At 41.3% G+C, this 27,104-nt stretch overlaps 1 protein-coding gene across 2 annotated transcripts in view; it reads right to left on the bottom strand.

The window, feature by feature from the left end:
- The window catches only part of DLEC1 (DLEC1 cilia and flagella associated protein), a 691,969-nt gene that overhangs the window by 434,177 nt on the left and 230,688 nt on the right, over positions 1–27,104 (bottom strand). For both annotated transcript variants that reach the window (XM_078665272.1, XM_078665271.1), the window contains one exon: positions 18,616–18,752. In XM_078665272.1, the coding sequence (XP_078521398.1) occupies positions 18,616–18,752 (137 nt within the window). The remainder of the gene's footprint in view (positions 1–18,615; positions 18,753–27,104) is intronic.

Here is a 27,104-nt window from a genome sequence, read left to right on the forward strand (position 1 = left end):
CAAACACACAAAGAGGTACACGGTGGATAGAAGGGGTGTGAAACGGAGTGTGGATGAGCTTGAATTGGAAGAAATGAATAATCAGATTTACAAAAAGGTGAAAAATTCTCACCCTGATAAAGATGTGAAAGAGAAATTGAATCGCTTGTTGGAAGAGATTGAGATGCATAAAGTGTGAAAAGTTGGCATCTGGTTCCATCTTTATTTGTGATGATAGTAAATATCATCAAAGAGGGGATTGATGAAGCAAGATTTCGCACATTACGCGACTTGCTGAAGTCAAGAACCTCGATTTATGTATAACTCTGTAATCAAAATTGTACGTCTTACTAATTTCCTTTATTTTTACTATATACATGTATCCTAGGGATGCTTGCCTATGTGTTTTACTAATACGATTAATTTGTGTTTCTAAAAATGGCCGCCGTTTAGAGTATTGCTTCTGCGCATGCGTTAGTCACACTCACGTGACGTGACGTAGTTGTGATTTGGAGGGAAAGGGTGCGCATGCGTAATAGCCACAAGATGGCTGCTTGGGTAATAACATGGTGAAGCTTGTGCAGATGCTCGCGTGTTATTGTGTATTGCACTAAACCATAACTGCATAGTATATTTTTATAGTGATAAATCATAAGTACACAATCATGTTATGTAGTTTATTCATTTATTTCTATGTTTTAATTTGTTTCCGCTTGCTTTTCATGTACCGTGATAAACGGGGGGTCCGAAATGGGTCGAGAGCCATCTTGAAGGTCCCTTCCGCGCATGACCGCGCAGCCTAGGGAGCAGTAGCCTTGAGCGGTGGAACTCAGCCAGCTGGCAGCCCCAGACAAGATGCTCCTGAGAAAGCTACCTCTGACCCAGGAGGATGGAGAAATTGTGTTCCTAACTTGCTACATTGTAAATTCTCTATTGTATTCTGTGTTACTTGTCTGTGGGAAACCTAAACTGGCTAGGCGGTACCCTAGAATGTAAATCAGGCCTTAGAAAAGTCTGTTCTGATTGGTGTGTTAACCTAGCCTACTTTGGGACCATTCGAAATTAGGGATTCTGACACTTTGCAACATTGGGGGGTGGTACACTGACCCAAAAACAGTATATCTAGCCTAGGTTTAGCTATAGAATTTGTCCGACTTGTCTGAATAGCTGACCTGTCACTGACCCAACGCACTCAATAGGTGACTGAATTTACAGAGCGCTGCGGAGCACTCTGTCCGAAATTGACCATAGACTTTTAAGGTTTTACTAAACCTTAAGTGCTGGCGGAGCACTTTGCTGAGGAGTTCGCTAACCCAATCGGGGTTCTGACTGATAGCCGCAGAGAGGGTGGAGCGCAGGCGTTGCTTCCGAACTGCGGGTGCTGGTCGTGCCTTGGTGGTCCTGTCCTGATCCTAATCTGGGTTTCCTGTCCTGTCCTGGGGTGTCCATTCTGCACCTGCTGTCCCATTGATGACTGCTATTCCTTGGGGTATTTCCTGTCCTTGACTGATCCGTGGCCAGGGTTGGTTTTCACACCATTCTAGGTAAATATATAGATAGGGTTGAGAACTCTATACTGCACCTTTCTATTTTTCTGTCTTTGCTTCAATAAAGACATACCTTTGCACATGCTATATTTCCATGCTTTTCGCAGTCTACCATATGAAAACCTATTGCAATTTTCTCATAATATGTTTCTATGTTACCTTACCTTTTAGAGCACAATTCTTCCCCATACTGTTTAGGAATTTAGATGTGATTTATATTTCCTCCTGAATTCTATTCTTGAACTAATCATATTAGAATATTAGAGTGTTTCACTTTTACCCCTTTTGATAGATGTATAGGATACCTAACTTTCCACTCATTTTCATGATGTACGCCCCAATAGTATAATTCTAGTACATGCGAATAGCTTGCTCATTTATAAATGTCTATTCTTGAATTTCAGTTTAAGTCTACTTAGCGTGTTCCCTGTCCCTCTCTTTACAAACTTAAATGGTTGCCCTTACACTTTTTTTGTATGGTTACGTGCTTTTTGTTATCTTGATTATTGATTGCCTTTTAACTATAAGCCTAATACTCGCAGATACTGATTTCTAGATAAACTTTTAAAACTTCTCAGTTGTCCGTGGTCATTTTATGAAAATCAAAGTTTATGAAGTTGGGTTTGTATTTTGCCTGCCTTTCTTCACAGCTAGCTCCCTGATCCATTGTGGTCATAGGTACCCGTAACGGTGGATGGTAAGTCGGGTACACTAGAATACAACAGGAAGGAATCAGGGTGCTGATGGTAGATTTGTGAGGTCGCCTGATTAATGTATATGGTGAATTGAAATTTATGGGCCCGAAAAACTATATGGTGAAATTATTGGTCAGGTGACCCCCGATCTCTATCAGTATGACACACCAAACAGCATCTCCAGAGCTGCTACTGTTTTACTGGCATAGCTCAAGGACAGCTTAAATCTGAGACAATCAGCAAATCCGCCATTCAACTTACCCTTTGAAGAGGAAACTTAACACAGCAAATATGCAAATAAATGGCTTTAAAAGTATTTCTAAAGCTTTCTAAACTATTCCTAAATGATAATTAAAGCAAGCAGTGGTAGAAATGGCATGCTGAAAAAGAACAACAGGATTGTACACAAATTGTATTCAAGGATCAGCTGCTTTTAGAATTAGAAAATATGAACAGATGACGATTATTTTTCTGCTACAAAGGTGGCTACTCAATGAATAATGTGGTAAACAAATATTTTTTTAAAATAAACATGCTACTGGCTACATAGGTGTTTTACCTTTTGGCTTCAGAAAGCAAAAGGCGCATTTTTAGTTACAGACGAAGCTCTTTGCAAAAACTAGAATAAATATATAATAAGGTACTGGAGACAGGAAGAGGCTTTAGAAAGAAAGATTTTCTTTAAACCAACCAATCAATCAGGTTTTATAAAGCGGGGCTAATCACCCGCTAGAGTGTCCAGGTGTTTGCAGGTCCCGGAGGCTTATTTGAACAGCCAGGTCTTGGGGGCCATTCGGAATTTCGGAAGTGAGGTGATGGTCCGGAGGTGCGTGGGGAGGCTATTCCAGGTCTTTGCTGCGATGGGGGAGACGGAGTGTCCTCCACTTCTGATTCGGTAGATGCGGCGAGTATGGGCAAGTGAAAGGAATACAGAGAGTAGACTTCTGGACGGTTGATGGAACTTCAGGAGGTGATTAATGTATGAGGGTTCTTGGCTGTGTAGAGTCTTGTGTGTATGGGTCAGCAGCTTGAATTGACATCTCTTCTAAACAGGGAACCAGTGGAGTTGCCTGAGGTGGGGTGTGATGTGGGTTTGTCAGGGAAGACCAATGATGAGTCTAGTTGTGGTGTTCTGTATGGTTTGAAGTCTCTTTAGGAGTGGTTTGGTGATTCCTACATAGAGTGTGTTGCAGTAGTCCAGTCAGCTGGTGATGAGGGCCTGTATCACCGTGCATCTCGTGTGTAGGTAAGCCAATTGAAGATCTTATGTAGCATGCGCAGAGAGAGGAAGCAGGCAGAGGAGACAGCGCTGATCTGTGATTTCATGGTGAGTCTCTTGTCAATGATGATTCCAAGGTTTTTGGCGTGGTCAGGGGGAATGGGTGATGGTCCTAGGTCTGATGGCCAGCAGGAGTTGTTTCATGTGTTGTTGCTGTTGCTGAAAATCAGCATTTCCATCTTGTCTGTGATCAGCTGCAGGCAGTTGTTCTTCATCTAGTCGGCGACGTTTGTCATGCATCTATGGAAGTTGGTTATGGTGGTAGTGAGGTCATCGGTGAGTGAGAGGATGAATTGGATGTCCTCTGCATAGGAAATTATATTGAGACCGTGGGATATGATGATATTGGCCAGCGGGCCATATAAGCGTTGAAGAGCGTGGGGCTGAGGGATGAGCCCTGGGGGACAACACAGGATGATTTCCTTTGGTTCAGAGCTGAAAGGTGGGAGGTGGATCACATGAGTTCTTCCAGTGAGGAAGAAGGTTATCCATCTACGGGCGTCCCCTTGAATGCTGATGTAGTGGAGTCTTTTGATCAGCGTGTGGTGGGATACGGTGTCGAAGGCTGTTGGGAGGCTGAGTGGATCAAAGCTGCCATTTCTCCTCAGTCAAGGAGGGTTCGGATGTCGGCGGCGGCTGCGATCAGGGCAGTTTCGGTGCTGTGATTATTGCAGGTGCCAAATTGGAAGGCGTTGAGTAGCTGGTTCTGCTCTAGGTGTGTCATGAGAGGATTTTTGAGTAGTGGTCTGATTTCGGTGTGTTTCCAGGCATCAGGAATGTTGCAGTGGTGATAGAGGTGTTGAGTAGGGTGGTGAATTTCCTAGCCGATCCTTTGGTTTATGAGGTTGAAGATGTGGTGCAGGCCTCAGTCTGTGGGAGCTCCCCAGTGAATGGAATTTATGGTGGATGTGGTGTTCTGGGTGGAGAGGATGTTCCAGGTGGTCAGTGTGAGGTTTGTGTCGGTTACGGTGGTGGCATATCTGTTGAGGTAGTCCGTAGGTGTGGTTTGGGGTTCAAAGTTTCTGTATATGGTTGCGATTTTGTTGTTGAAGAAGTGGGCGAGGTTGTCGCACAGGTCTTGTAAGGGTATGATGTTGTTTCGGCTGGCAGCCAGTTTGGAGAATTCCTTAACAATGTTGAAAAGTTCCTTGATGTTGTTGGTGCTGATTACGATGCATGAGGCAAGGGATGTTTTCTTTGTTGCCCCCAGCAGGCGGCAATTTAAATAGTTGCTTCTGCAGTTTGTATAAGGGGAACTACAGAATTCGTTACTTAACAATGATTAATACTCTGATTGACCTTTCAATCATGAAGGCCGCATTGAAGGAGAACTGTGAACACAAAGAAATACCATAATGTTGGTATGGAAAACATGACATCCACAATATAAGGTGGTAGATCAAAGGCAGTCCACTGCCGCCACTCAATCTCCATGCATAGAGGCGTAGATTTCGCAGGTTTGGACAAAGAACCCTGCTTTGCTGACAGAAGATCCTCCTGAAGCAAAGTTTTTTGTAATGTTATGTGCATTTGTAAAGCACACTATCACCTGCAACGGCATCCTGGCGCGGAGCTAGTGTGTGTGCCTAGCCATACCTATGGAAGGTTGGTTATTAAAAAAGCCAGGTCTTCAGCTGCTTGCAGAATTCAAGAAGAGAAGGGGGGCTCTGATGTGGAGTGTCTTTCCATGCTTTAGGAGCAATGTAAGACAATGCCCATCCTTGTTATTTGCTTCTGTGTATGTGTGGGATGTGTGAGAGTAGGAGTCCTTCAGAGCAGGGGTGTCTGGGTGGTTGGTGGAAGGGGGTGCGACTGTTCAGGTAGGTGATGCCTGAAATGTGTGGTGCCTTGAATGTGTGACAGCTTGATTGGAGGGCAGATGCTCTTGCTCAAAAGTTACGGGTACCACACTCTCATTGTCCAATCCTGAGCCACTTGGGTGACATGGGCCAGGTCATTCCGGGTCTTCTTCAGAAGTTGGAGCAGAAGAGGAGAGGTGTAAAGGTGGACAGAAGTCCTGTGCTCCACTCCAGATGGAATGTGTATCCTAGAGAGAGCTGTCTTGGGAACTTCAACACGCAAAGGTTTTGACACTGAATTCTTGCTAGTGGCAGAAAGATCCAGCCAGGATTTTCACCACTATCAGATGATGGCCTGTGCCACCTCGGGTGCAATGCCATTCATAATTTGCCTGGTGCTGCTGGATGAGTTCATCTGTCCTGGAATTTAAAGATCCCAGCAAGTGGTTCGCGATCACAGAGATGACCTGATGCACCAGTCAACTCTTCTCCTAGCACAGGGCCCCACTCCCCCGGTTGTTGCAGTACCATATGGCAGTGGTGTTTTCCATTAGTATCTGCACTAGCCTCCCCTTACTGGGCAGCAGGACGTCCTTCAGCAGCATGTAAATGTGCCACAAATCCAACAGACTGATATGAAGTTGGGTTTGCACCAGAGACCAGAGTCCTTTGATCTCTACCTCTTCCAGATGACCTCCACAACCCAGTAGTGATGCATCTGTCACTACAGTCAGAGCACCGGGAGGGGTCTGCCTCTAGTCCAATTCCAGCAGAACAGCCACTGCTGCAAATCTCGTGTAGGCTCCTCTGAAACCTGGGCAGAATCCAACAGGTTTCCTTGGTGCTGGGCCCACTGAGACCTTAGAGTCCACTGCAGAGCCCACATATGCCACCTGGCTTAGTCAGTGCAGAAGGCTAACAGGCCTAGAAGGCTACGAAAAACTGTCATCAAGACCCAGGACCAAGGCTGAAACGGTATACAGACAAAATATTGATTCCAAAATATAGAATTGCAGTAATATCGAAGTGAAAATATAGAATGGACAAAATATCGAATGGACAGAATAGAGGCAACAAAAATATTGAATTTAAGGTAAGTAATTTAATATCGATTTTCATAAACATAAGTCAAAATATCGAAGTATATAATATAGGCATTAAATATATCGAATTTTTAATAATATCGATTTTTTTAAAGTGTTTTGTATGTTAGTATACGTGTGAAAAGTGTAAAATTATTTTATAATTTATTTTAAGTAATGAATTTTATGTTATTTAATTTTTGCGTAATTTAATTCTGTAGCGGGTTGTGGGTTTATAGGGGAATAGTGTGGGAAGTAATTTAATTATAATTAATTAAATATTTAACTTTATTTATTGTTTTTTTTAATTAATTGTTAATTAATTTGTAATTGGTAATTAATTATATTTAAAATGGCAATTAATGTTACTTAATTGATTAATTGATAATTATGTTAATTGGATTAATTTATTTTCCGTAGCGGGTTGTGGGTTTATAGGGGAATAGGGTGGGAAGTAATTTAATTATAATTAATTAAATATTTTAATTTATTTATTGGTATATATCTTGAATTAATTGTTAAATAATTTTCAATTGGTAATTAATTAAATTTTAATTGGTAATTAATTTTTATTAATTGGTTAATTGATAATTATGTTAATTTTATAAATGTATTTCCCGCAGCGGGTTGTGGGTTTATAGGGGAATAGGGCGGGAAGTCATTTAATTGTAATTAATTAAATATTTTAATTTATTTATTGGTATTTATTTTGAATTAATTTTTAATTGCTAATTAATTAATTGTTAATTGGTAATTAATTTGTATTAATAGGTAATGGTTTTTAATAATTAATTTTTATTTGTATTTTTAATTGATTAATTATTATATTATATTACATTGGTAATTACTTTTAATTAATTTGTTATTGGTATTAATATTTATTTTCTTTTTATTAATATATGAATTATTTACTTCCCTTACTGTTACACTCTCTGGGGTGGGAATAGTAATTTTTATCCCTACGCTATCCAACGCTTTCCCTACTGTTGCACTCTCTGGAGTGGGAATAGTAATTTTTACCCCTACGCTGTCCAACGCTTACCCTACTGTTGCACCCTCTGGAGTGCGAATAGTAATTTTTACCCCTACGCTGTCCAACGCTTTCCCTACTGTTGCACCCTCTGGAGTGGGAATAGTAATTTTTACCCCTACGCTATCCAACGCTTTCCCTACTGTTGCACTCTCTGGAGTGGGAATAGAAATGTTTACCCCTACGCTATCTAACGCTTTCCCTACTATTGCACTCTCTGGAGTGGATATAGTAATTTTTACCCTTCCGTTATCCAACGCTTTCCCTACTGTTGCACTCTCTGGAGTGGGAATAGTCATTTTTACCCCTACGCTATCCAACGCTTTCCCTACTGTTGCACTCTCTGGAGTGGGAATAGTAATTTTTACCCCTACGCTATCCAACACTTTCCCTACTGTTGCACTCACTGGAGTGGGAATAGTAATTTTTACCCCTACGCTATCCAACGTTTACCCTACTGTTGCAGTTGCTGGAGTGGTAATAGTCAATTTTACCATCCCTCTATCCTACAGTAAAAATATTGTATATTATTAATTAATATTATGTCAATATATATATATATATATATATATTAGATCCACAGGTTGCTTACAAAGCATAAAGGACGCACTCAGGAAATTGCAGAAAAGCGGATTTATTTATCCAGCAACACGCTACGCGTTTCGACAACTGATTTGTCTTGATCACACGTGAAAACCCCCTGGTGGTGACAATGAGTTATACATTTCGATCATGTAAACACAGACAAAGGACATACAAGCAGTTCCACTAAAGTAATGTAGTAAAACTACCGCCATATTGAACTGGTGAAAAGTGACCATAGTATCTCATACTCGGACAGTGCCTGAGAACAAGGAATTAATGCAGCGCAAGTTACTGCAACCAAATAAACATTTGAGGACAAGTGCCCTTTTAGACTTTAAAAATTGTTCAAATGAAAAATACAAGTAAGTATTACTAATGTATCTCGTAGTAGGACAGTACCTACAAAACAAATTCATATTACCATGCAAACTATTGTCATGCAACATTTTAAAGAAGAATGAGGACTAGTGCCCTTCCAACTGAAACAGCAATTCAGTCGTGGATGTGAATATAGCCAGATTCACTAGGTACATTGGTTACGGCGGTCTGGAACAATAATCAAAACATGGACTCGTCAATTGACATGTCTAGCCATGTACCAGAAAAGTCTTGTAAACAAAACGAATATGTATACATCGGACAGCAGGGAGAGTGCAAAGAAATCAAAAAAGTGAAAATTCTACTTTCATTCTTGTGGTAGTGTCATACATCCAAAGTTCCATATGATAGAGGACCGTGACAATAAATGTGACAGGATTGAACACAGGAATTCTCCATCATATCCTGAAAAATACACATAAAACATACAGTTAAAATCAAATAAAATCAATGTAAACCTGCAAAGGAAAACATGAATGATTATATCTTTTTAACTTATTCATTTTACACAGCTTGTTCTGAAGCTAACATTGATATTGTTCATAGAACTAAGGGATCCTAGGAAATGGGGGGGGGGGTTTGTTAGGTGTAAGAGGGAGGTGAGGGAGTAATTTATCCCTCGTGTAAATGAGTGGCAAGCTCCTCATCCCAGTTATGCCCTCCCGGAAATTTAGTCTCGAGGTCCATGATCCAGCGTGATTCCTTCTTCCTCAACGCCAGTTCACGGTTACCCCCTCTTCTTCCAACATTTACCTGTTCTACCACAAAGAACCTGAGCAGAGAATTGTCTGAGTTGTGGAATTCTCTAAAGTGCCTTGCAATAGGATAGTGACTGTCAACATGAGTGATGGCCCTGAGATGTTCCATTACTCTCTTTTTGGCTGTGCATGTGGTGCTACCCACATACCTTTTGTTACATGGGCATTCGAGTATATAAACAACGTACGTGGTGGAACAGGTGAGGAATTGCTGAATAGATTTATGTTCCTTCTTCCCTGGTATGTTGATATACTTCACCATAGTACTGTTGGAGCACGCCTTACAATGCCCACAGGGGTAAAACCCTCTAAGACCTTGAGTGCGTTTTTTGTTGTCAGTTATGTCACTTTTAATGAGCATATCTCTCAGATTCCTGCCTCGTCGGTAAGTAATTTGTGGTCTAACAGTGAGGAGGGGACCTACGATATTGTCACTACGTAAGATTTTCCAATTACTGGCAAGTATTTTCCGTACTTTATCGGATTCCTGATTAAAGGTGGTTATAACTCTCACGTTATTCTGGGTATCACTACCTATGTCTCAGTACTGAACAAAGCTGTCCAAAAAGTCGGGAGTGTGGATAGAACGAAAGCTCTCAACCCAACACCCTCAGACATAGGTAGTGATACCCAGAATAACGTGAGAGTTATAACCACCTTTAATCAGGAATCCGATAAAGTACGGAAAATACTTGCCAGTAATTGGAAAATCTTACGTAGTGACAATATCGTAGGTCCCCTCCTCACTGTTAGACCACAAATTACTTACCGACGAGGCAGGAATCTGAGAGATATGCTCATTAAAAGTGACATAACTGACAACAAAAAACGCACTCAAGGTCTTAGAGGGTTTTACCCCTGTGGGCATTGTAAGGCGTGCTCCAACAGTACTATGGTGAAGTATATCAACATACCAGGGAAGAAGGAACATAAATCTATTCAGCAATTCCTCACCTGTACCACAACGTACGTTGTTTATATACTCGAATGCCCATGTAACAAAAGGTATGTGGGTAGCACCACATGCACAGCCAAAAAGAGAGTAATGGAACATCTCAGGGCCATCACTCATGTTGACAGTCACTATCCTATTGCAAGGCACTTTAGAGAATTCCACAACTCAGACAATTCTCTGCTCAGGTTCTTTGTGGTAGAACAGGTAAATGTTGGAAGAAGAGGGGGTAACCGTGAACTGGCGTTGAGGAAGAAGGAATCACGCTGGATCATGGACCTCGAGACTAAATTTCCGGGAGGGCATAACTGGGATGAGGAGCTTGCCACTCATTTACACGAGGGATAAATTACTCCCTCACCTCCCTCTTACACCTAACAAACCCCCCCCCCCATTTCCTAGGATCCCTTAGTTCTATGAACAATATCAATGTTAGCTTCAGAACAAGCTGTGTAAAATGAATAAGTTAAAAAGATATAATCATTCATGTTTTCCTTTGCAGGTTTACATTGATTTTATTTGATTTTAACTGTATGTTTTATGTGTATTTTTCAGGATATGATGGAGAATTCCTGTGTTCAATCCTGTCACATTTATTGTCACGGTCCTCTATCATATGGAACTTTGGATGTATGACACTACCACAAGAATGAAAGTAGAATTTTCACTTTTTTGATTTCTTTGCACTCTCCCTGCTGTCCGATGTATACATATTCGTTTTGTTTACAAGACTTTTCTGGTACATGGCTAGACATGTCAATTGACGAGTCCATGTTTTGATTATTGTTCCAGACCGCCGTAACCAATGTACCTAGTGAATCTGGCTTATATTCACATCCACGACTGAATTGCTGTTTCAGTTGGAAGGGCACTAGTCCTCATTCTTCTTTAAAATGTTGCATGACAATAGTTTGCATGGTAATATGAATTTGTTTTGTAGGTACTGTCCTACTACGAGATACATTAGTAATACTTACTTGTATTTTTCATTTGAACAATTTTTAAAGTCTAAAAGGGCACTTGTCCTCAAATGTTTATTTGGTTGCAGTAACTTGCGCTGCATTAATTCCTTGTTCTCAGGCACTGTCCGAGTATGAGATACTATGGTCACTTTTCACCAGTTCAATATGGCGGTCGTTTTACTACATTACTTTAGTGGAACTGCTTGTATGTCCTTTGTCTGTGTTTACATGATCGAAATGTATAACTCATTGTCACCACCAGGGGGTTTTCACGTGTGATCAAGACAAATCAGTTGTCGAAACGCGTAGCGTGTTGCTGGATAAATAAATCCGCTTTTCTGCAATTTCCTGAGTGCGTCCTTTATGCTTTGTAAGCAACCTGTGGATCTAATTGGATTTTCGGCTTGTGGTTCGCCGAACTTGGACGCCACCTGACTTGGGAGCTACGATCCCGGTAGGACCCTCTTGTGCCTACATATATATATATATATATATATATATATATGTGTTAAAAAATTAAATTGTATGTTTATTTTTTTTTTACTTAAATAAATTATTTAATACTTTTAAGTTATTTAAGTATTTTTAAGTATGTTTTAGTTAATTATAGTTATTATTTCATTAATTTTAAATTACTTATATTTTGAATAACTATATTTTTTTCGATATTTTTGTACTTACCTGTTTGTAGATAGTACTTCGATATTTTTGCTTTCTATATTTTTACTTCGATATTTTTAGTATTCTATATTTTTGTATTTTATATTTTTTCAGTGATCCGCTGAAACATCAGGATCATAGCCCGATCACAGCCAGAATATCCTGAACTCATTATGACGGATTGAAGACCTTGAAATGCACCATATCCAAGACAGTTCCTATAAAAAGAAGCCTCCACAAAGGTGGTAGGTGTAACTACAGCATGTTGATCATAAACCCTAAACATGTCAGGAGGTTTGCAATGCCATCAACAGCTAGTCATTAAGGTAGGTGAAAACTGGTATACCTAAACTTTGAAGGTGGCCAGCAACCACCATCATCACTTTTGTGAACACTCGAGGGGCGAAGAAGAGGCCGAATGAGAGCATGGCAAACTGAAAATGCTACTGGCTTATCTTGAGCCACAGGTAATGTCTGTAGGACTGCGAGATGGGTATATCAAAATACACATCCTGCAGGTCAAAGGCTAACATTCAGTTGCCTGGATACAGGGAAAACAAATCCTTGGCTGTGTGAGCATTTTGAATCAATCCTTCCATAGGAAGGCATTTAGAGGATGAATGTCTAAAATACAATGGAGACCTACCTTCTTCTTCGGCATGAGGAAATATCAAGAGTAATAACCTGTATCTATCTCCAAGTCTAGAACCCTCTCAATGGCCCCTTTGGAAAATAGAGCTTGCAGCAAGATGGAAACGTGCTCATCTGAGCGCCGCTCTAATGTAGAAAAAAGCTGCTGTGGGTATAGGGACAGAAAGGCATAGCGTTGCTGAAGGATCGGGAGGACCCATCTGTCAGAAGTGAGGGATTACCACCCTGCGAGAATGTGTTGGATTCTGCATCCCAGAGGATGGATATGTGCCGCTAAGGATAAACTAATGTGGCTTGGCAGCTGCTGTTGAAGGTGAGAGGGACTGGGAAGATCTGTTTCCTTGGTGTCCTGATCAGTGCCTGCCTGGTCCCCATTCCCACTACAAAAAGACTGGAGTGACTGCTGTGGGGGTGGAGGGACCTTGCTCTGCCTTTGTGCTGACCCATTGAGTAGCCTCAGAAAGGCTGACACTGATGGGGAAACTTTCTGGCATGGGTTGGGAGGCCTATGGAATGTACTGTTCCCGGCCCTACTTATAATGTCCTAAGGGTGTGTCAGTTTTTTTTAATCAAATAGGATCAATCAAATAGAATATCCATATGGGATGCCTGCACATCTCCTGAAAACCCCTTGGCCCGCTTCCATGCATTATGATGGAGCACCAAACTGGGTTGGTGCATGCACACAATCACATTAACTAAATTGACAACATGCATTACATCATTGTTTTAAAGATAAAGTTTAACTTTAAAAGAATATAACGCATGTCGACGATTTAGTGAACATTAGCACATTAAACACATTAGAAAGGTAAATAAAATATTCACTAATGTTGCTGCACGTCCTCGCTCCGGTCGCAGTGTTATTCTCTCGTCCAGCACGTACCTCAGTTAACTCCCCTAACCAATCCTGGCGCTGCTCTCATGTTAACCAGCATGAGTGAAACTCCAGGATTGGATGGAGCGTGCTCTCTCAAACTCCCAAGGGGGGGGCACTGGAGGCCTGTGCTTGCTCTCCAACCAGCTGTCTAAGACTCAGCAGCAATTGCCTGCCCCGCCCTGACACTCGGCTTGGGATGCTGGTTAGTAAAAAATAGGAGGAATTTTCTGGGGACATTTATTAGTGGGCCAAGAGTCCTCCAAACCTAATGGAGGAGCCACTCCTGGTATCCAGGCCAGCACAAATGACCTATTTGGCCGCATCCTGACCAGCCTCAATGGTTTGAGCCAAGGAGGATCTGAATTCTTCCAGAACCACCAGCAATATCTCGCTAGCCATGCCCTAGAGGGCATGCATATATCAGCTTTGATGACAAATCGCGGTGGCTGACAACAAGCCGAACAGAACACTTGTTTCCCGAATGCCACAAACCTCACTGACTCCCTGTACTGCGGAATTGTAGGAAATTATTTCGGTTTTACTCTGCTGATAAAAGCTTTGGACCACCAGACTGCCTAGATTGGAATGCTGCATCAGAAAATCCAAGTTGCTGAGTTCCGGTCTGTGGGATCAGGTCCACTGACTTTTGAACAATGGGCAAGAGCAAGTATTAGAGCAGGTGACCATCAGATTATCAGTTAGGGCTTTGTTGAATGAGAGTAAGGGTTCAGAGGAAGCAGGCTCAGAATGCAGAAATTCTGTAAGCACGTTTGTTTAAACCTCAGCAGAAGGCAGTTGTAGGTTCAGGACTTTAGCAGCACGTCAAATTACCAAACCAAAGGAAGCACTTTCATCCGCTGGCACCCTGAAGGGAAACTCAACCCTGCATCTTCTGAACTATCACCTGGAGGCCGAAATACAAACTGTCATCATAATAACGCAGGAGTAATTGATCCCCTTCATCACCAATGTCATCTCCAGGAGGCAAACTCTAGTCCGAATCAGAACCAAAAAGATGACAAAGCCTTAGAGGATAACATTGTGGTGGTGGAGTATAGTGTCAGAATCAGATGGTACATGAACATGGGTGCACTTGAGTGGAGTCGGAGCACGCCCTCGGTTGAGAAAGTTTCTGCTCGGCGTCAGACATACAGTCACCACTGGATTACCCTCCAACACCAGTGATGTCAGAATCAGCATCTAGGAAAGAGGGACCAGTGCAGAACTTCATACGGGTAGAGCAACATTTTTTTAACCTACACGGAGGAAAACAGTAAGGAGATCATATTCTACAAGACAATAGATGTATTTATTTGGTGATTTCACTTACATCCATACGTTCAACCATATCATGGTGGTGTGATTTTGAACTCTTTTTAGATACACTGCGATAAAGCACCTTGTAAGATCAATTTGGTAAGAAGTTTGTAAGATGCAGAATTTTCCATAGCAGCGTCAGGTGTATATTGATATTCTTAACCATCTCACTAATTCAAGGGGTCTAAATTGAAAAGGATTCACCAGTTTTGAGAGCTGGTGGGGGCAATACATAGACTGAGATGCCAGGAAAGTGGAGGTGTAAAAGAGTCTGGCACTCCTAACGGAAGCATTTCTAGTTTTGCTAATTTAAAACAACAGAAAGCTTTCTTTCGCCAATTGCTGAAGAGGGTTTAGACAGTTAGTGATGTTAAACTGTTTTTTGGTCAATTTCAATGCAATTGCAATTTTGGATGTTGTTGGTGTACATTTAGAAGTGGGTTTGATCCTGCTCCAGCAGTTGGGAAATAGGAAGCATGTAGCAGATACAAATAAACAGAGAACTGGATGATAGCTGTTGAATAATGCCTAGTGATCAGTTAGAGCAAACACATGGAGATGATGGACGGAGCGATGAAACTTTTCAGACACTCACCCCCAGCCACAGATCTGGGTTGAATGACTCGTCATTCTTTATCTCACTTCGCCACCACAGTTCAGACCCAGCTATATGCAAATCAGTCTTCACCCTGTGCCTCATGGCAACAGTCCAGTCCGAACTGCCAAGCCAGGTCTTCCCTGAACCGGAAATAAGCATCTTGGGACCGGTTTCTGGGTAACACCCTTCTTCAGCCAGGCTAGCTTGAATCCAGTGGCAAAGTGAGCAAGAGACCCACGTCTGGGCATTTCCTTCAAACTTAGGGTGTACAAAGCAAATACAAGGAGATGATGGATGGAGCGCTGAAACTTTTCAGACACTCACCCCCAGTCACAGATCTGGGATGAATCCATCATCATTTTTTAGCTCACTTTGCCACATCATTTATATTTATTTTTATTTATTTTTTGCATTTGTAATGCGCACAGATACCCACAAAGGGTTTCCCGGCGCCATGGCTAAAAGAACAAGGCACAGAAAGCAACTGTTGACAACACATTGACCGCTATTTGTTTAAACAGTTATTTATTAAACAGCCAGGTTTTAACTTGTTTCTTAAAACTGGCATAGTTCTCCTCTTTACGCAGGGCTAAAGGAAGGGAGTTCCAAAGAACTGGTCCCAGGCGGGAAAAAGATTTACCTCCCATTCGGGCCAGTTTGAATCTGGGTACTGTGAAAGTTGCTCCATTTAAAGAGCGAAGATTGCGTACAGGTACATGAGGCTTAACCAGTTTCTGCAGATACCGTGGTGCAGTTCCCGCTCTAATCTTGAACATATAGGTCAAGGCCTTAAACCGGACCCGGTTCTCAACTTTCAACCAGTGTAGGTCTCTAAGGTGGCTCGAGATCCTTGCTGTCCTAGGGATCTTACACAACAGCCTGGCTGCGGAGTTCTGGACAAGCTGCAACCGCCTGGTTACAGCTAAATTGGAGCCCAGATATAGAATGTTACCGTAGTCAAGCCTAGATGTTATTAGCGCATTGACTACGGTCTTCTGGGTATCCACAGGCAGCATCCAGATAATCTTCCGCAGCCATTTAATAATCGTGAAACAAATGCCAGCCACTTTATTAGCCTGTTGTTTCATCGATAGAGAATCATCGATGCACACCCCCAAATTTCTAACCTGGGTAGATGGACTGGGAAAAACTCCCAGGGATGGCGGCCAGTGCCTCTCCTGCCACAGATCACGATTTTTTCCCAGGAGAAGAATCTCCGTCTTCTCCCCGTTGAGCTTCAGCTGGTTAGTTGACATCCAGCTGAAGACCTCCTGAAGACCAAGTTTCAGAGCTGAAGGGGATGAAGATTCTGCGTTGGTAAGGGAAAAAATAATATCATCAGTTCAGAACCAGCTATATGCAAATCAGTCTTGACCCTGTGCCTCATGGGAACAGTCCAGCCCGAACTGCCAAGCCAGGTCTTCCCTGAACCGGAAACAAGCATCCTGGAACCATTTTTTGGGTAACACCCTTCATCTGCCAGGCTAGCTTGAATCCAGTGGCAAAGTGAGCAAGGGACCCACGTCTGGGCATACCCTGCCAACTTAGGACGAACAAAGCAAACACAAGGAGATGATGGATGGAGCGCTGAAACGTTTCAGACACTCACCCCCAGTCACAGATCTGGGTTGAATCCATCATCATTTTTTAGCTCACTTTGCCAACTCTTCAGTTCAGACCCAGCTATTTGCAAATCAGTCTTGACCCTGTGCCTCATGGGAACAGTCCAGGCGAACTGCCAAGCTAGGTCTTCCCTGAACCGGAAACAAGCATGCTGGGACCAGTTTTTGGGTAACACCCTTAATCAGCCAGGCTAGCTTGAATCCAGTGGCAAAGTGAGCAAGGGACCCACGTCTGGGCATACCCTGCCAACTTAGGGCGAACAAAGTAAACACAAGGAGATGATGGATGGAGCGCTGAAACGTTTCAGACACCCACCCCCAGTCACAGATCTGGGTTGAATCCATCATCATTTTTTGTCTCACTTTGCCAACTCATCAGTTCAGACCCAGCTATATGCAAATCAGTCTTGACCCTGTGCCTCATGGGAACAGTCCAGCCCAAACTGCCAAGCAGGTCTTCCCTGAACCGGAAACAAGCATCCTGGGACCGGTTTCTGGGTAACACCCTTCATCAGCCAAGCTAGCATGAATCCAGTGACAAAGAGAGCAAGGGACCCACGTCTGGGCATACCCTGCCAACTTAAGGCGAACAAAGCAAACAAAAGGAGATGATGGACGGAGCGCTGAAACTTTTCAGACACTCACCCCCAGTCACAGATCTGGGTTGAATCCATCATCATTCTTTAGCTCACTTCGCCTCCTCAGTTAAGACCCAGCTACATGCAAATCAGTCTTGACCCTGCGCCTCATGGGGTGGCATGGTGAGCAAAAGAATGATGGATTTAACCCAGATCTCTTGACTGGGGGTGAATGTATGATTTATTCAGCATCCATCCATCATTTGTTTGCGTAGCACTAGTGATCAGTTAGAGGCTGAATCTGTAGGTCTAGGGTATACTTGATAGTTTCAAAGCAAGTACTCAATCAGTGTAGGGCATTCCTATTTAGGTCAAAACAATTTTCTAATATGGGCAGCAATATGTAATGATGCACAGAGTTGTATACTAAAGAGAGGACGATGAGAAGCAGAGAAGATTGTTCACCTTCATTGGTGAAAGTAATTCTATATTGATGGGGAGGCAGGATTAATTCCCTCTCATGTGTCGGAACCTTCACCTATTGACATTTGATTCCACCTGGACAAGACTGTGCTTCTTCATTCCTATGGTAATCTGTTTTGTCCTTCATAGGAGAGCACAAGGGATAAAGCCATCTCCTGCCAACTGGAGTGAATGTGTTCTTTAGAAAACTTTGATTGTTTTCTTGCTTGAAAGGTTTCAGTGGTCCTAGGTAGTTCACAATAGGTGGACAATAGGTACGGCGGCTTCTTGTTTAGATTGCTGAGGGGTGCACATGACAGAGGGCTGTAGAGCATACAATCGGTGACTCCTCAGACCTTTATCGCTCATTCCACATTCCAGCCGTGGGAGATGTCCTCATTTGGGTAATATATTTGAGCCAGTAGTTGATGTCTCGTGATCAACATCTGTTGGTATTGCTTTGTGTATATCAATGTTTTAAGAACTGTGAAGCAGCCAGAGTATGGCAATACAACCACTATTCTACTGTGAAATTAAAACCATTTTTCAACCTGAATGTCTAGTTCTGACTTTATTTCCTCCTCACGACAGTGGGGTGCTAGATATGTAACCACATTTAATACAAGACATTTGGTTACAATTTCACTTTTCTACCTTGAAAGTCACCAGGCTATGTGCAATGGCTATGTAGGTGTCTAGATTTCATGGACAGCACAATATATGTTTAATCAACAAACAATATACACATCACTCACCTTCACAAAACACAGGATTTGCTTAAGTTACAAAACATCTACTCACTCGGAAATTCGGTGGTGGCCATAGTTTCTTCGGCATTATGCAAAACCTTCCACGGCTGAGTCCTTCATTTGTACATACAAATTCTAACATCTTTATGCCTCCTGCTAAACAGGCACCACAGTCAAAGGTGCGGGGTACTGCAATAAATTGAAAATGTGTGTGAAGGACAAGAAAAATACATATCCTATCCCCTTTACAGACAATTATTTCCAGGGACAGACCATGGTAGAAAGTACGTAACAACCCATATACAACACAGCACCAAAGCCATATAGTTGTCAACACAATGCTCACCAACAGTACAACTATGCACACATGGGCCTAAGCTAACAGATGCCACAAAAAAAGCAAATGGTACATTACACACCTAAAAGCACACAATAGCCATTTACCCGGCTTCTGAAAGTTTCTCATTAACGCAACACATGCCTCAGGCAATCCAGCACTCAGAATTACAACATAACACACCAGGGAACTCCCACACACAACACCAGAACCTTTTAGTTTGACCAGCAAAGACTACCACTAGTCCAGCAATGGAAAAGTTTCCTCCCCTGGGAAACATCAAAACCCTATGGCTTGTTCACTTATATCCAAATGTTACGACAACGTCTTAAACTAAATAGAATAAAGCATTAGACAGAAATACAGTAATAATTTGAGTGGTCCTCAGGATCTAGTGTAGAATATTTTTAATGAATACACTATGGTATAGAGAGCAGTGAAGTCAAAGGAATACTGGAAATGTTGCTGATTAGTTTACAGGCCCAGTTGTTTTACACAATAAAAACCTTTTAGTTATCAGCACACAAGACCTTCCCCCACTGAATTGACATCCTTTATCAGAGGATCTGCTCCTTGATTGGCCATAAATGCCTAGTGCTGGCTGGGTGGGCACCATCTCGACTACAGGGCTCATTGTACCATAGTGCATTCTGTATCCAAGCTGGGAGAATGTAAAATGGGTCTTTATTAATTCCCTCTTGCTTCCTCTATGGTAGTAGCTTATTTTTAAGCAATGGTGAAACTATTGGTTGCAGCATAGTAATCACTCTGTTGTTAGAGGTGGTATTGGTATTACATTGGTATGATAATTGAACGAGTATCTCATATATGTCTTTACTGTACTTCAAACTGTACATCAGAAAGCTGAACTCCATTTCTGGAACTTCTAATTAAGTTAGGATCTTATTTTATGGGTGTGGATCATGGTTACTGCGCTTCCCCTTATAGTAAAAGTTCTTAAGTTAATTAAAAGGTGATTGTACTTTGTGTTTTATGCGTATGTGTTTATGTATTACTGAAAAACTGATGTACTTTATGGATATTTTTGGGCCAAGAGGTGCTGAGCTTTGAGCTTTTATTGTCACAGTGGTTAGTTGTCCTTAAAGTAAATAGTGTCATTATTATGTATTTGGGGTGCTTGTTGTACTGTCAGAGTGGACTAAGTTGACAACTTTACAATGTTGGAATCCCTGGTTTCAATTACTGCTGCTATCTTTGTCACACTCTGCCTCCATCACTTGTGCACCTGGCTGTTGCTATGTCGGCAGCCTTTGAATATGATTGAGTGTTCAGCTGTGCTGTCTTCAGAGTCGGTGAAATAATATGCTTCTTGAGTGGTCTCCTATCTCACAAAGTGTTTCTAGGCTCCCTGCCTGACATGGTGCATACAGTCATCAACCTTTCTCTGTGCACCCTACGTATAACTGCAATTTGTTGACTTGCACTCCTTAAGAACGTGTATGATAACTGCTTTATTTCCACAGTTAGTTAGTATTTTGGTCTGGGACTGAAGTTTAAGCCTGATGCCAACTGGTAACTCATGAGTGTGGGCTTGCGTTTTCCATGACATGACTCAACCTTCATCCTACTATGCTTGTGTTACATTTATGTCTGTAAACATTAATGTACAAAAATAACTGCACTGAACATTGGCCAATATTTAAACGTAAGTTATTTTTTATACCGCTTTAAAAAAGGAAATACTGTGACATTAGGCAGTGCAGAGCTATGTTTTTATCTGTTATTCAATTGGCCGACAGTAAAACATGTTTACACGTAGGTTCATTTTTAAGACACGCTGGGAGAGCACATGGCACTTTAATATTTTAGCAATTTACTGCTTTCTGCCATTTCCTTTATTGATTTATAGTGTTGAGTTATGTTGTTTATTTGTTACTCAATTGCCTGACAATTAAACATGCTAATATGTATGATAATTTTAAGACATGCTTTGAAGGCATTTGGCACTTTATCTTTTTAACAATTTGCTGCTATCTGTAACCTCCCTTCTGATAATATTGAATTATGTTTTTAAATGCATGAAATGTCTATTGTTATACGTATGTTACTTTTATGGATGAAAACCCTTCCGAATAAAGTGTCAAACTTAAACATGATGTAAACATACATTGTGAATGGTCCATTACTTGGCAGCCTCAATGTAAATTGTACAGGGAAATATTTGTTAAGCACTGCTTTGGAAACATATGTCACACCTTTTTACATTAGGAGTTTAGTACACAGTGAGCATGATCCAATACTTAGATGTTCCCAGTTGCTTCCTCTTGTGGCTTTGAATTGTAGTTTTTTGGGGGTATTCAGATGTTGTGATATTAAGACGAGGATTTTTGGGTTTTGCATAAGGTAATGAAGCATCAATGACAATGGAATCTCAGGCACCACTTTGGACAATGGGTACGTAAATCTGTGGAAATTTTTGGAATGCACAAAAAAATAGTTTTTTTGTATGGGTTTTGTGTGCTCTTTGAACAAAATGCACCATGCCCCCCCCCCCCCCCCACACACACACACACACACACATCCTCCTACCTGTAATTGGGGAGCTGACAATTATACAAAACCAAAAATAAGAAATTAATTTATTTTTAAATTTTATACTTGCTGACTTGATCCTGATATTTCCAGGAAAAAGGCCAAAGTGTAATCCTATGTTTTTTTTTGTTTTAGAGTATAGTATTTTATTGACCTTTTGAAGATACAATACTAACAATGGTTGAACATGCCTTGTCACAGCTTCAATTGTATGCAAATCTCTGGATACCAACCCCATCCCCCCACCCCGTTCGGTGAATCACAGTTTATGCATGGTTATAATCCATATAGTACTTTTCTATTGGTCATCAACAGTGTATCAAAAATCCTTATTGGTAACACATTGTAGAAATGCCCAATAGGACTAAGGTATCCCTCCACGTATTACCCCCCTTCGAGCATTATCTCCGCTCAATCATGATCTACGGGGATAGCTCGTCTCTGTAACCCTATGGTTATTGGAGTTGAGGCAACACAGGTGAGAACACACTCTGTGATTTTGCAACATATCTTACAAATTTTGATTCTCATAAAAACCATACCATGCAAATACCATTGTGCTAGATGGTTATTTTGGTTTAAGAGCACTAAAGGATGGAGAAATAACAGAATAGTATTGAGATGAGTAGCTGTATTGAGATGATTAGCATTCTTGCCTAGTTTTACAATTAAGGTTTGGAGAGTAAAGGTGGTGGTTCACTGAGCAAGGCACTGAAAGAATGGTAAAGTAAATGAACAGGGGTGCCTTATTTGAGTTCTAATCATCTTGCCACAAGGTAGTGTTTCCCGATAAAAAATGGTGTGTAAGAAAGTTTGCAGAAGAGAATATTTAATTAAATTAAATCATTTTAACAGGGTTTTGTCTGATGTGAGTTTGAAAGTGAATTACTTAGTTTTAGTTGTTGATGTTGAAACTAAAGAGTGCTCACATGCCAATGTTATTAAGCGTAGTCATGAAATCGATACACTTACTGATTTAAGATCAAATTTTCATTGAAAAGATGGATTTCTTTTTTGGAGAGCAAAGGATGAAGGCAAAGTTTGGTTGCTAGATATTCAATCCTGAGACTATGGAGACAATCCAATTGAATTAAATAAGCGTTTGGTGCCAGAAATAGAACGTAAGGTTGAGAAAAAACACGAGGTAATGTTCACTCTGCAGAAAAGGACACTTCTCATCTAAGTAGGCCACATAAACCCAAATATCAGATAATGTAGAATACTAATAAAGGTGAAGTAATTGTAAGCTAATGTACAAGGGAAGGAAGGCTGAATAGTGGTTATTGTTTGGATAGAAAGATTTTTCCTGACGTTTTCAAAAACGTTATAGTAGTAGACAAACACATGATGAGATCAAAGAAAAATGTTAATCTGTTTATAAACAGGTTATATAATGTGCCTTTGGGCTTAAGGAATGGAGTTGGAGAAGCTAAGTAAGGAGGGGTGTTAGAACCAGAGTTAAGTCCAAATTTTAATTTGCCTCCAGTAACACGAATGAATTAGTTTGGAATTTTTTTAAAGGTGTATATAATGGAGGTCTGCCTTTTGGCGTATCCATGCCTCAAATTTAATGAAATTGTGTAATTTGTTTAGGGTGAATAATATTTTTAGAGATTGTGATGAAGAATGACCAAGCTGTTAAGCAAAAAACATGAAATTTAGGCACAACAAATTGATTATTTGTGTCATGAGCATTTTGAAAATATTTGTAAAACCAACTGACTATTCTAGATTTCCTGATCTATTCCTGGGGTTCTTATGACTTTTTAATAGAAATTTGCTACAGACATAGGATTAACAGTACAGGGGCAGATTTTCGACTTTAAAAATTGGCTGTCAAGTATAGTCATGTTAAAGAAGAGCAAAATGGTAAATTTGCCCGAAGGGCTTGGCCATACTTCATGATCACCAGTCCCAGGATGCTTGCTTCCGGTTCAGGGAAGACCTGGCTTGGCAGTTCGGGCTGGACTGTTCCCCTGAGGCACAAGGTCAAGAATGATTTGCATATAGCTGGGTCAGAACTGAGGTGGCAAAGTGAGCTAAAGAATCATGATGGATTCAACCAAGATCTGTGACTGAGGGTGAGTGTCTGAAAAGTTTCAGCACTCCGTTCATCATCTCCTTGTGTATCCTTCATGATGAGCCAGTTTAATTTCTCAGCCTGCACGCCCAATAATAGAGCATTTCCAATGCCATGCATGTCTCTATCAAGCTCTTCAGGATCAAGACAGTAGCACACAGCCTCTAAGCAGATCCAAGAACATAGCGAGCTCTGCAGAAATTCAATGCCCTGCTTTCTAGCAAAAAAAAAACAAATAACAAAAGCCATTGATAAATCAAAGGGGACGCACTAAGATAAACTGCTTTACATGGAGCATGTCCATTTTGTACAACTGTGCCTGATTACTAGTTTGGTGGATGGGATACTCCATCCCAAACGTGATGGATATCCCGTCTGCCTTATTACAAGTTCCATAGGATTAAATGGAATTGTAATGTGGCAGATGGGATATCCGCCACATTTGTGATGGAGTAAACCTGTCTACCAAACTTGCAATCAGGCACTAAAACAAAACCAGGGCATATGAACATTTAAATATAACATATGAATACACTGCTTATGTGCTGTCTGTTTATCACTGTCTTTTTGAGGCATCACTTCAGAAGTTGACAATTAAAAGATAAAATAGATTTGTACCAAACTGGTCCACAGCCATCAAATATTATCTGGAGAACCCCAGCCGATATAAGTACTCCTAATTTTAATTGATTGTATGACACTGTATCTCATGAGTATATCCTGAAATTCTAGCATGACGTCAGCCATCGTGGACTAATGCTGCACTACTCATGTTTAGTAAGGTTCAAGGGAGGTAGGTGAAGTCCAAGCCACTTGTACAAAATTAAAATTGTAAACAATAAAATGGAATTTTAAATGACCAAAGGAATCACTTCAAAGAAAGATTTACCTTATTGTGCATGAAGTTATCATACAGAAGCTGGAATACGTACATTGGGAAGGTTTATAAACTGGAACCCGCTCTTGTGGCAGTAAATTTAAACTAGCTAGACTACATAAAAACAGAAAATGAAATAATCTGGCACTCTTTCAGAAGTGTATATTGTTGCATTTTAAAAGTCAGTTCACTGAAAAACCTAGACCGTGAGACAATGTTTACGTCAAATGAATATTATTTTTATTTCTATATATTAAGCATTCAAATTGTCTTTGCATTCCTAGAAGCATAAAATGATTTAAGATCATACTACTAAGTGACTGTGACATACCAAAGCTTCACAAGGTTTTAAGTACCTGAATGTGATTACCAATTGTATAACATTTTGCCCTCATAGAATGTGAGCCAGATGAAGATGAAAGGCACTACACTCAATTTTGGATGTGAAGTGTTTGAGTTTTGAATACTGTTCTTCTTTAACCTTACACGCTTTCAGAGCCTTAAATGCTTCTGTCATGTTGAAAGACTGACTTTTTCCTCTTAAGTGTTTACTTTTCTCCTCGTTACAAGTTTTAAGGTCCCACAATCTGAAAAGCAATCTGAAGAAGAACAATAGTTACTTACCTGTAAACTGTGGTTCTCCAGTATTGGTGTCTTTCATAGATTCACATACTTGAATAATTCCCCGTCATCGAAGTGGGAGTCCCACGGTACATAAAATAGTAGTGGAAACATATATACATAAAATACATACATATATACATATATAGATATATACAAAAGTATATAAATAGATATCAAAATATATATAAAATATAAAAAAAATAAAACCTTAAAGTACCATAGAACAACATTAGCCCATAGAAAGCATTGAGGGAGAGTTCACTTTAGTAACATATCCAAGTCGTTATAATAGTCCACATTCCAGCCAATCAGGCTGTAACACCCTCTAGAACCTTCTCCTCTGAAGCTCAAGCCCTCAGATTTTCGTAGCACAAAAGTGCAGGAGGAGAAGAAAGCCTCTGAGGGGAGGAAGGGTGGGTCGCATGTGAATCTATGAAAGACACCAATACTGGAGAACCACAGTTTACAGGTAAGTAACTATTGTTTTTCTCCAGTATTAGGGGTGTCTTTCATAGATTCACATGCTTGAATAAGAATAGAAAGCAGTACGCCATAATACCAGAGTCATAAAAGGCAAAAAATAAAGAGCAAGCATAGTAATACACATTAGCAACATGTATATGAATGCACAATAAAAACCTTTTATGACTGGAGGCGGGAAGCAACAGAGGCTCACCTTTATTTGAAGAGATTTCGCAGCACCGCTTGACCCACAGCAGTATCCGCAGCGGTAGCTGTCTCCAGACAATAGTGCCTCGTGAACGTGTGCCTGCTGGACCACGTTGCCGCCCTGCAGATCTGATGTAGAGGCACTCCAGCAAATAGGGCAGTAGAGGATGCTACTGCTCTCGTTGAGTGTGCTCACGCTGGAGCAGAAAGAGGCTTGCCGGCTTGCCAGCCTGTTGATGGCAGTAGGATATGGCAGAAGAAATCCAACGAGCGATGGTCTGTTTAGTGACTGGATGTCCCTTGCGCATCCGTCCATAAGCCACAAAGAGCTGGTCTGACCTTTGAAAGGCAGCAGTACATTGGATGTAGAATTTGAGGCATCGTTTCAAGTCCAGGGAATGAAGAGTACGCTCAGCAGGAGACTGAGGGTTAGGGAAAAAGGTTTTGAGTATGACAGGTTTGTTAAGGTGGAAGTCCGAAGGGACCTTGGGTATAAACTTAGGGTTTGTACGTGGTACAACAGCGTCCTTGGAAAACTGAAGAAACGGAGGCTGGATTGTAAAAGCTTGCATGTCGCTCACTTGCCTGGAGGACGTCAGTGCGAGGAGGAGGGAAACCTTCCAAGTAAGGAATTTCAAAACTGCTGAGTGAATAGGTTCAAATGGAGGTTTAGGAAGCTGGCCCAAGACAAGATTCAGACGCCAAGAAGGTGGAGGACGCTGGATAGGTGGAAACATCCGAAACAGACCTTTAAAGAATTGGCGAATGATCCGTGAGGAATATAGAGACGTGGAACCATCATGCCGAAAGCGTGAAAGTGCAGCCAGGAAAACTTTGAGAGTGGAATGTGAAAGTCCCGACTTTGCCAAAAGGAGGAAGAAGGGCAAGATTTGCTCAGGAGTAGCTAGCATAGGATCAATGTTTTCCGAGTGGCATCAAACACAAAACCGCTTCCATTTCAATTTATAGGTTTTGGTGGTGGAGAAAGCCCGTGCGTGACCTCTCTGCAGTACGGATCAATATTTAGATGGGCAAACTCGTGGTGCTCAGGTTCCAAGCGTGAAGCTGGAGAGATGCCGGGTCTGGATGGCATATCTGCCCGTGGTTCATGTTGAGAAGGTGAGGCGGGGGCGAAGAGGGATTGGATCGCACTGGGAAAAAAGAAGAAAATCCGTGAACCATGGTTGACGCGGCCACCTGGGCGCAATCAACAGGATGTGACATGGTTGAAGTCTCATTCTCTGTAGGAGGCGAGGTATCAGAGGGGGCGGCGGAAAAGCGTATACAAATTTTTTCGACCAGTTGATCGAAAATGCATGCCCGCTTGACCCTTTGTGGGGATGCCAACTTGCGTAGCGTAGGCATTTGCGGTTGAGTGGAGTGGCAAACAGATCCAGCTCC

The sequence above is a fragment of the Lissotriton helveticus genome, chromosome 10, assembly GCF_964261635.1.
Source record: "Lissotriton helveticus chromosome 10, aLisHel1.1, whole genome shotgun sequence".
Lineage (NCBI taxonomy): Eukaryota > Metazoa > Chordata > Amphibia > Caudata > Salamandridae > Lissotriton > Lissotriton helveticus.